The sequence below is a fragment of the Diadema antillarum genome, unplaced genomic scaffold (genome assembly GCF_040938485.1).
Source record: "Diadema antillarum isolate AM-2024a unplaced genomic scaffold, OU_Dant_1.0 scf00000075, whole genome shotgun sequence".
Lineage (NCBI taxonomy): Eukaryota > Metazoa > Echinodermata > Echinoidea > Diadematoida > Diadematidae > Diadema > Diadema antillarum.
In genome coordinates this window covers 2647334-2659409 of record NW_027270964.1, presented here as the reverse complement: position 1 = coordinate 2659409, position 12076 = coordinate 2647334, and the positions used below count along the sequence as shown (strand labels likewise).

Genomic DNA, 12076 nt, shown 5'->3' with positions numbered 1-12076 from the left:
ATTCAAATTATACTTATAGAGATAACAAACATGTACTTGCAGATTAATGTGTGCATTTGAATGGGTACATTTCCTACTTTAAAAAACAAGAAGAAGAACCGCAACCAAACACCTCTGCTTGTGTTTACCTATACTGGATGTTGTACCAGGTTGGTACTCAACGGCAAAGGAACTTTGCCTATTAATCAGGGTAAATTGCACTGTACACTGTATGTAAGATGGATTTCTGGTATTGGTAATCCTCCAAAAGTTCCACCCCATCAGCTTTGTCTTTTGTCTTCTGCTCTCATTCACATCTTGCCTCCAAATATCTTTAAGCACTTGAGGAGAACCACTTGGAAGCTGATTTAAAACACTTCAGGCACATGAGGAAAATTTAACACCTCACTTGACATACAGTACATAATCACAAGGATCTACCCATATACTGTTGTATACTAGTAGTGCATTAAGCACTCTTGTTTGTTCCCTTGCTGCCACCCCCCCCCCCCCCAAAAAAAAAAGGAAAAGAGCCAACTAACCTTAGAGCTACTGGGGAATGACAGAGATACAAGTACGTACATAAAGTACTTTGTTAGTACAATGTACAAGCATACTTAAATTTCCTTTGACAGGTGAGAAATACTAATACTGTCTCACATAATGTAATGGGTGTGGACTGAGAATTCATTCCATCAGTATTATACAAAAACAAAAAACAAAAACAACAAGAACAAGTCTTTCTCTTTTTTTCGTAACCCTACTTCAATATAAAGATTCCGCCTTACAGATTATACATTTGATTTGTGAATCATGAAGAATAGGACCCACAAGTGGGCACTTTGCAATGAAATCTACAAAGTACAACTTATGTCTTTATACTAAAAAAAAAACTGCGAAATGAGGAAATATCCAGGGTGGAGGGATGTAAAGACTGCAACTTTTTTAACTCTAATGGATTCTTTCAAAAGAGTGTCAGCATATCTTTATCATGCCACAATTGTACACACCAAAGACACTGCAATTACGTACAGCATATAAGCATCCATGTACCATCCCTATAACTGTGGGGAGACGTTACACATGAAGCGAACTAGCTCTTGACTCGAGCGATTCCTTGCCACAAACGTTGCTATAACTCTGGTTTTGTAGCAGATACAGACAAAGAGAGAAAATGGACAACAGCATGACAACACCAATCTGAATCTAAAATCTATATTCACTGTCATTAGAATGACTCAACAAAGATATATTGCAAGGTTGCTTACACTGCTAACACATATATCTGCTATTTCAGGATAGCACATTGTCAAGCTGGCAAACAGATCTGTACCTACAGGTACAAACATGAGCGTGTAGTGTATTTTTTCAATAGCAAAATAGAAAAGAAAACTAATTTCCATAATTGCACAGTTGCTGCACTGTATAAAAACTGCAACAACGCATTGGCTGGCCATATTCGCTACTGTTGACTATTCCTTGATACATGTACAAAAGACATAATTATGAAATACCTTTGACACCATTTTGTGGTGCCAGTGTGAAATTCTCTTTCTTCATCAGCTTACTGTACAAAGTTTTAGCTGTTGTACCTGTAATTGGTTTCACTTCATGAAATACAATGTATCTCATTGCTTTTTTCGTCCCGCTCAAGCAGTCAGAGTAACATGCTTTAGGAATGCTTCCATGATTTGGTCACATTTAAGCAGCTTTCCCTTGTATCGGAGTCCCTGATCAACAGTGACAGTTATATAGGAATTCTGAGAACTACCACAACAGACAAATTAGACTCCATGATTTGAAGTGACTTTGGAAATTGCAAAATTTGTATCATGTCCAATGCATCTGGAACGTTTGATTTACTTTTCACTATCTTCCTAGTTCCTCTCCGAAATGTTTTGAAAAGCATGATTTACTGACATGGATTGAAACAATAATTCATGGGTTACTACATATCACTGCTATTCTTGTTAAAGTCCTACCAATATAGGTTATTTGCCACCACCTATATAAAAAAATAGAGTCACATTCACCTGAATAAGTCATGCAATAAGCTTTCATTGATACAAGACATCCCAATATGTACAAAGCTTTTGTTCGCATAGAATTATCAGACTTGCCATAAGAGTATCCCTTGTACTCCCAACAGCAAAGGTAATTCTTCGCTCCCCTTCACCTACCTGGGCACCGTTTCATGCAAGTTGTCAGCCCTGAGATGTTGTCATTCTCTGACAATTGCCATAGTAACAGTCAGTGACCAGAGCTTCTCGGCCAATCAAAACCAAGGATTTTACTGAACTTGTTAGAGCTGACAACATTCATGAAATGATGCCTGTATCTTTCTATCTCTTCTTCCAAATCCTTGCAATTCTTTAAAACTGATACAAAAATGGTTCCTTTTTTTTTTTTGCTCTTTTGCATTCCCCACTTTGATGATGTATGATCAATATGACCTACAGAATCAAATATAACACAGCATACTTCAAGTATTCAATATTGAATTTATCACTAATAAGACTATTCAATCTGCTACTGCCATTCCCTTATTCACAGTATGGGAGTCATTCAGGTAATGCTTCTACACTCAAATTTACAAGAATACTGTACCACATGATTAACAATTTACATCAAATAAAGTACATCTGGATATGAAGCAGCTGCTGTTCAGACAAATGATTGTCCTTTTTCTCATTCATGGTTAGGATCTGATCTCAATAGTTGCATTGCAGAAAATTAATAGTCTTTCAGTTATCTTGATTCATCACATACACCCACTAACAGTCACAGTTCACTGCATGATGCTAAAAAATGTACCCTAGAAATAAGCAATAAAATTGAAGGTACATGTAATTGTTCTTAGCCACTACATCTCAGTTTACTAGAATGATTATGTGAACAAAGAACTTCATTTGGACTTGGAAACTCCAGTCTTTCATCACTGTGACTGTTTTATCATTCAGTCAGTGGGATGGCGGACAATTTTGCAACTGTCAAAGAAATATCAACACTTCTATTGACCACTCACGAAGCAATACACTGCAAAATCGTATGTCAAATTCTTAAACATTAGAGTTCAGTCCTATATCAAGATACCTAGTACATAAGCAAGTGTGCACAAGCTGTGCGACAGAGAGTGCACTGAATGGATTTGCATTCGGAAAGACAACCACTACAAAAGAACCTCATCTATACTATAGGTATGAGGCTGATTTTCCTCACTGCTGGACGGAGCACTTTTCTGGAAGTTCTACTCGGCGGAGCTACTTTCTTTCTTCAGCTGCCACACGGTAGCGATGGTTTCACTGTCAGGCTCAGTAGAGGTGTAGTCCATGGAATATGCCACTGGAACCGTCTCCACGCACTGAAGCCTAAATACAGCACAGATAGGAAGGGCATGTACTGACACTTCTCAGAAAGTTCTCAGTTCTTTCTCCCCTTCAGGAATACATTTGAACTTTACATTCACTTTCCCATTACCCTATTCCTCAAGTGCCCCTTCTTTCCCATCACCCTAGTCCACAGGAGCCCCTTTTCAGGACTTAACTTTAAATTACCCAGTATTACTCTCTCTCTCTCTCTCTCCAAAAGATCTTTCCCACAGCAATCTTTCCTAAGATCCACTCACCCCCCCCCCCCAATTATTCACTTTGCTAGCTTTCATTTATCCTTTTTCTTTTTATTTCCATTTCCACTATAGTCACATCTCTCCTCGACTTACTACTTTCCTTGTTTTTAATTCCTCCTTTTGTCATTCATATTCCACGTTATATAGTCCACTTTACTCACTAACTTTGTTTCTCTCACTAAGTTTTGTCAAACATCTATCGGAATTTCACATTCATTTCTCTCTCTTATCCCCATGATTTCAAAAAATATGATTCTCCCTCTCCCCCTTCTTACTATTTCTTATTTCTCCTCCCAAAAATTTCCGAACCTTCAACCTGATTTTTGCTCTATTCTTCCTTACAACTCTCTCTGTCCCCTATTCGCCCATCTCCACTGGTGCAACTTCAACTTTGGCTCACCGCTGCCCCTCAATTGCCTTCTTTACACTCTCCCTCCATTTGTACGTGTATTGCACTTCCTTCCTAAATTCTCCTCTTTCTAGGCTCTTCTGAAAAGCAACAGTCCTTGCAAGGAGTGTACACATGGTGCTACCACAAACTCCCCTTTCTCATTTACTTCACCATGCAAGCCTTCATACAGCACATAAAAGCAATAACAGTCATAGTGTCAGTACTAGTGATGGTAAAGAATGAGTAATGACACCAATAATGATAATGATGATGAAAATAATGATTTGCTTTCACAGAGCTGACACATGCTCTTCACAGGCAAACCTATTAACTTTCATCTCCGATAAAAAATGTAATACAAATATGGTTTGAAAAGAAAATTTACATCTTTTCAACTCACTCATCAGAACAATACTACTGCCTCTTTGAAACTTATTGTATTTTAGGTTAACTCGTAGAAGACAAGTCCCGAGAATACTTGGGAAAGTGTCTATGGGAAGTGTGTGTTATGGCAAAATCAGTCCGTCCTCAATGGATTAATAAACAATAAGGGACATAGAGAGGGGGAAATAAAGAGAGGAAATTGATAATCAATATCCTAAAACCTGCGTCCCTGGCATGCTGTAAGCACTGCACCATTACGCACTGTTCTACTGTATGTCCCAGAAAAAATTACAACGGGACCCTCCATACCAATAACTTTAAAAATAGTAAATCCAAATATACTTTCAGGGTGTGAAACTATAACTTATTACCCACATTTTACAGAAAACCCCATTTGATTTGCTTCAGCAGTCAAAGAGAAATAAGGATTTTTGTAAAGCATGTCAGGAATCCCATCTCTCCAAGTTCTGTCCATTGTGTTTGCAATTTACTGCAGTTCCAAGAGCATACAAGTGCTAAACTGGGAAGAATCAGACCCATGACCTGCTTTACAATTACCCACATTTCTCTGTGACCTCTAACGAAACTGAATGGGGTTTTCTGCAAAATATAGCTAAAATGTTATATCTTAAGACCCTGAAACAGCATGCAGACAGTTTAATCATATTAGAAGTTATCGATGCAAAAATCCGGTTGTAAATTTTTTTGGGACATACTGTAGAAGAGACTACCTAACACCAGGAAGGAAGCAGGAGGGGCAGTTCTAGGGGGATTTTTCACACACACATCATGCTGCGGTCGCACTGTTCACCTCTCTTATACATTGGACAATTAAAGTCCCCAGTGACAGTTTGATCTACACATTTGTCCTGAAATCACTATCACCAATTTAGATTGATCATCCACGTCATCAAATTACAAGAATTGGTGCGTGGATTGGTTGTGTGAAAGGAGATACAACATTGTGTCATGGCCAGAAACGTACATGTACGTGTAGTTCAGTACATTGCCGGTATAAAGCTGGGGCACTCTAAAGAGGTTTTGAAAAAAAAAAAATAGACAAAACATAAAAACAAAGTCTAAAACAAAGGGGGAAACCAACTTACTTATTCCCAATCATTGGCTGCAGCTTCTCTTTCGTCCAGCCATTGCGTCCGGAAATCACCACAATCCCATTGGGCTTGATGATGTCCCAGAGTCTGACTAGCCAGGCTGTACCAACCAACAACGAGGGCACACTTCAATCAATACATTTGTAATCAGAATAAGAGGCCAAATATCTAATTCTAGCCACTTCCAGAAAGAGACAAAAATAACATGTCAGCAAAGCAAGAAATGACCTGTACTGCAAGGCATTTTGCAGTCTTTATGAGGGGAAGACTTCTTGATGTCTTATACTACCTATGAAAAGGAGATGATGAAACAGTTCACCTCTCATGGCATGGGATGTACAGTTGACAGCATAAGGGAATAATTATTTTGACTTTGAAGGATTTCTGTTCCAGTGAAAAAAGCAGGAAGAATGTGATACTCTTGACCTCATAGTAGGCTGATCAGCACACTATTCCTTGGGAATAAATAAAAAACAAACAAGCTAATTACAGACAAATCCTAGAAATCATTCCAAATCATACAATTACAATATCCAACGCTTCTGTAAATGAGACAGAAGGGCTGAGTAGTTCAGTCCAAACCAAAATATTCAAAAATGGATGTTCCATTCTTGAACTTTATGAAGTGTCATTTCTTGCTTTGCTGGCTGGTGTCAGCTACATCTACAAGAAACTAAAGGGACAGCTTAACGGTGTCTGTGACTACTCCATGCCCGGACGGCCAGAACATTCTTTTTTCTTCCCTGCATATTCTGAAAAATGAACAAACTCAAGACCATCACTCTACAAAAAGAATTTGGCATAGTCCTGCTGAAAAGAAAATGCACAACAAATCATACTGAATGATATGAAAGCAAAGAATTAGGAATAAACAGATTTTAATAAAAATAAGATAGGAAAACATATTCTGCTGACTTGACTTACATAATTGATTGTCAATGAAGTCCAATTCTTTGCCAGAATAAAGTCTCCATTGATCAATCATTTGATTTCTAAACATAACATTGAAACATTGCAATAATCTAATTCAAAATTGAAAGCAAGAAATGTTCTTACCATGACATAGGTCCAGTTTGATGTGAGATCATATTTTAGTCGAAATTGCTTACATATTAGATCAATGTTTAGTTTATAGTTTATATTCTGTGCATTTAGCATAATGACATAGCTTTTTTCCGTTCCATCAAAGGACTGAGGAAATATGCAACTGGAATACATGCCAAAAAATTTGCCAGCACACAACAGAAGGCTTTAAACAATAATAACAAAATAATAGTAATAACAATTACCACAGTAAAATTATGAATATACTTTTACAAATGATAACAGTAAAAGTGCAACCTTTATTGATAAATTAAAGTGTAGACTGTGTGTTTTATATCTATTCCATTTTTTTAAAAATAAATTGTTACTTGTGATGTTTGCACAGTGAGCAAAGCCTCACTGTTTGAGCATGTGTTTGATTCACATCAAGTTTGTAGCAAGTTGGCTCATTTGAAGTGTGAGTAGATGAAAGTTTCATGCATTTCACAAACACTGGTAAGTAATAAAACAAAATCACCAAAAAGCTGGTCATTACGATTAACTTTGGTAAAACAGAGAAATTACAAACTACTGTACTATATTTCTTGCATTACTTGCCAAATTACTAACAGCATGCAGTGCTCAAATTCTCTGGCATGGTTCAAGTTGCATTTGCACAGAATGGAAAATATTTGCAGCCTGGTAAGTGATATTCCGGTCATGAAAAAAAATAAAAAATAAATAAAGGAATACACAAACAAATAAATAAGTGAATTAATAAATAAATAATTGTTTACTTCTAACTGCACAGGGAGATTCCTGCAAAAATTTCAAATATTCTTAATTCCACCACAAGGCTTATTGCAAGACTCATTCACAAGGGTCAAATTTTCCTATTCACTCAAAATCTAAAGACCATCATAATTAGATAGGGCAAGACATGCACTTTGTAGACATTCTCTATACCGCACACTGCTTTCAATATTAAAGCTGACTCTAAACTTGGAACCATGTACAATACAGTGTGCAGGTGGCTACCAAAAACTTTGAAGGTAAGGTGTTTTTTTTTTCTTTTTAAGTGGTACAAACTGCATAATATTTCTTTTATCCTCAGTCACACTACACTTTGTTGGTTAGACATAATTACTAACAACCAAACATTTCTTTGTGCCATGGTAAGGTCAGTCCCTTGTATTACCAGAAATTAAAGCACTCCAATTTGACATTATTTGGTGAAAGGCCACGCATGGAGCAGAAATCAAATTCCATCCAGTGTACAATTTAATCTTTGATCTAATACTTCCCCCCCCCCCACCCCACCCCGCCATGAAACACTATCCAGGCTGCAAATTGGTTTTATCATCATTATAATCTACTTTTATTTTTAGATCTATTTTAGTGGGGATGTTTAGACTTGCAGGGATGTTTGGAATCCACTGAGCAGTCACAGCGCATGTGGTCAGCGACGAAGCGAGCTTGAGCGGTCCCCGTGTCAAAGGTCAAGAGATGATGGGAGACCGGCAGTGATGTTGATACTTTCACAAAGACTGGCTGTCTAACCATTACTCAAAATATATCTCCCTAAAATGAGCATACCAACACATTGCCATTTTTTTTTTTTTTTTACATTTTCTTCTAATGTTTGCTTTCATATACAATGTACACATACATACAAGTCCTTCAATAATACAATAAAATTTCGCTTCAAGTTCCTCTGAAAATGCTGTTCATGACAACCCCTTGAAATTGCTAAAAAATTTTCCATGTCTTTCTCACTCCAGCCAAAGACTGAACAAAACACACACGCACAAAAAAAAAACAAGCATTAAACTGTAAAAATCAGGTGAAATGAAAACCTCATTACAATATATATGACAAACACAACACCTCAATGGTACCAGTAAAAAGGAAGAATGATGAGATTTGACACTACATTCCATCTTACAGCTTGAAAAGCAAACCTCTAACTCATGCTTGCAGAGCTTGACAAGTTCTACTTCTATTTTTTTGTCTGCGGCGTTTTCAAATGGATGCAAGCTCTCAAGCGTGCATTGCTTCTCTAGCGGAAAAATGAATGAGAACACAAAATCAAAAAAACTTTGCACTACTATGCTTTCCTTTCACATTCACACTTGGTTCGCCAGGTGTATGACAGTGACATAATCAAAGGAAAATGCATTTCCCTGGTCAGAACAGATGAAATTTAAGTCAGTATCATCAACTGTCTAGGTAACTTTATCCCTGAAAGTTTAATGAACACATTTTGGAGTGAGAAAATATAATCGTCGACTATAAACCCTCTGTGAAAGTATCCAAGCTGCCCCCCACCATCTCAATCGCTTTGCGCGGGGATGAAATGAAGTTTAGGGACACTCTACCAGGGTCCTTCCATACGATGGCATACAACTCTTTTTTTAAAGTTTGTTTTAGACTTGCAGGGTTGATCAATGACTGCAATTTGTGGGCTATACATACATTTAGACCTGTAAAGCAGAGGAAAAACCAAAAGGGGGAAAATACAACCTTTGTTAAAACATAGTGAGACAGACTGACAGATAAGATAGAAAGAAAACACACCAAAAAAAAAAATATTTCAGTCATAAGTAAATGATCATCCACAACATGTATTGCGATAGAATACATGAAATAATCACATTCATCATGTAAATACATATGCATTACATATAAAAAGGAAAAATTAAACAAGTCATGTTTCCTGGACACCAGGTGTTGTTACATGTAAATGGTTAAAATATGGCTGAATCAATGATTTTTACTAAATAGCAGCAATGGTTGATGGATGCAGTGATTTAGGGACCTCATCACATAATTGATGTGACGATTGAATGGAGGAATATTCCCAAAGCAAGTAATGCCACATGATACCAGAGCCTAATTAACGCCAGTTCAGAAACAAGCATTACTGGTTTTTGTATGGTGATGCAAAAATCAAGTTTATGCTCTTCCATTTTTATACAGCCAAAAATTAATACAGCTACATGCTGAGCAATTTAAATATCAGTACTGCGCATGCCTAACCAATACACCAACGATATACCAGCTAACCAACGATACCTGGTTAAGTGTGGCCAGTGGCATCATATGATTTTTAAAGAATTAAAAAAAAAATAAAAGAAGATAATTGTTAATTTTCACATGCTGTTTACACATACTGAGGCAAATAATTCCAAAGGGTGTCCAAATCAAAGCAGACTGCTTCAACACAATGATACAGATCACATCAGTTTGTTTGTTTGTTTGTTTGTTTTTTGGTCTTTTTTTTTTTTTAATCACAAGAGGACAAGTGCAAGCACTCTGACATGTTTTATGTCTCACCCAGCTGGCATACTCAATGACAGCCGCATGGCATGAACTGGGTATTAGCGGTAACATGTAAACTATGTATCGCAAATCCACCGAAAAGGTCACAAATGGCAATTTCCAAGTAGGCCTAAAATATGCCCTTGGGATCATCTGACTGGGGGTTTCAGACTTATCTACAAGATTGGTATTCTCTACTTCCATATATATTCAAAGTTTGGAAATGTGAAAGGCAGTATACATTGTGTTCAAACAGTGCATGTAGACCATTTTTTTCAGAGGGGGGGGGGGGGGGGGGGGGGGGGCTCTGTAGCTGGTTTTCTCCATTTTCCACAGATGAAATTTGAGAAAGTGTAAAATGGCATAATCATGATTCTGACGATGTTTGAATGCCATCCATCACTTCCTTCACACTGGTTTCCATGGAGTTGTTTTGAGTGCCCTTTCTGTTCCACTAGCAATACAATATGACTGGGTACAATTGAACAGGCCCTGAACTTCAGTCCCTTTCCTTAAAGGTACTAGAGGAATGTAGTAGGCCTACAGGAGTGTGATAAGTATACCCATATGATGATGAATAAATGATTTGATTCAGCAGTATAACGAAAATAAGTTTTCAATGATGAGGCGTTCCCTTTTCAGAATTTAACATGAATTACATAATCTTATACAGTGACTTTTTGATACTTGATGTGACTCCCCGTGGACCGACTATTATTTTTTTTTTAGCCATTACATTGAGCAAAAGTTACAAGTGCCCTGAGGGAGAAAATATACATCAGCTAGCTGTGATTTCAAACAAGAGACATGTGCGACTACCCCTGGGTCCCAAGGGGGGCATCCCTGCTTCTGCCATGAACAAACTTGAAACTATAGTCATCAATATACTACCCGGGCTCACGTGTGTTTTTAAGTTCTACAGACATGGCAACCTCACAACAAGAGACCCGGGGGTCACGCGCCCATCTGAGTATCGCAAGTTCACCTTCCATGCATTCTCGCAAACTCTTACTCAAGAACATTCATTGGAAACTTGGGGCAATATACTGATTCATTGTATTAACTTAGCCCAATCACTTCTGGTTCTACAAGAAAATCTTTAAAGATTCCTGACTGGGGGAGGGTTGGGCCTCCCTGGGGGCCCCCAGGTGGGACATGGTGCCCTTTTGATTGAATTGAGATTCTATCCCCCTAGGGATGCTACCTGCCAAGTTTGGTGAAAATACATCATGTGGTTTTCAAGAAGAAGATGAAAATGTACAATGTAGGCCCCATTAGGACCCCTCCCCACCCCCTCCCCTGGGTCCCAAGGGGGGCATCCCTGCTTCTGCCATGAACAAACTTGAAACTATAGTCATCAATATACTAACTCATAGTATTAACTTAACTCTATCACTTCTGGTTCTAGAGAAGAAGATTTTGTAAGATTCCTTAATTTTTTGGGGGATAGGCCCCCTTGGGGGCCCCCAGGTGGGGCATGGTGCCCATATGATTAAATTGAGATCCTATCCCCCTAGGGATGCTACCAGCAAAGTTTGGTGAAAATCGGTCATGGGGTTCTCAAGAGGAAGATGAAAATGCAAAAAATGTACGCACGACGCACGACGCACGCCGGATGAAGAACGATCGCAAAACCTCATGGCTCAGGTGAGCTAAAAAGGGGCATTCGCAGCTTTGTATTGCTGACTGAACTACCGGCAGAATATGAAATAAAATACATATTTGTAATATACGTTGTATTCAAGATCCCCAAAACATTGCTCAGCAAATTAATAAGTATTTCTTCAAACTACATTAACAGAGTTTGTTTAAAATCCAGCGTGACAAATTCAGTGTGTACTAAAGATGTTAACCACATATTTATTTAAAGTGGCACACATGTGAAAAAGAGAACTGAATCTAATAGCAAGTACTTCTCATGAGGATTAACTTAGGTTTTCATTGGTTCAAAATCAACAAAACAAATTGCATGCCATCAGCCATATCTGCTTCCTTGAGCATATTTTAGTTCTGTCTGTGCAAACAGCTTCAGAATCTTTTCAGAGTTATTCAGTCATTTGGTGGACTGCGACATTTTGCACCACCGGTTTACAGTGTACCTCTGCAGGCACAAATTCGAATACTACTGAAGATTTACACAAGATAGTTTCCATGAATGCTATTGATGGCAGTGAATGGGGGAACGACAATATTGAGGCAGTAAGTTTGTGAAATAGACAATACTTCTCCGAATCTTGTTAA

General features: G+C 37.9%; 1 protein-coding gene across 1 annotated transcript in view; it reads right to left on the bottom strand.

The window, feature by feature from the left end:
• Positions 1-475: 475 nt before the first annotated feature.
• Positions 476-12076, bottom strand: part of LOC139717479 (uncharacterized) — a 57211-nt gene continuing 45610 nt past the window's right edge. The window contains exons 17-18 of the mRNA XM_071628985.1: positions 5486-5591; positions 476-3347 (exon numbers count right to left, since the gene is read on the bottom strand). Of these exons, the coding sequence (XP_071485086.1) occupies positions 3227-3347; positions 5486-5591 (227 nt within the window). The 3' untranslated portion in view covers positions 476-3226. The remainder of the gene's footprint in view (positions 3348-5485; positions 5592-12076) is intronic.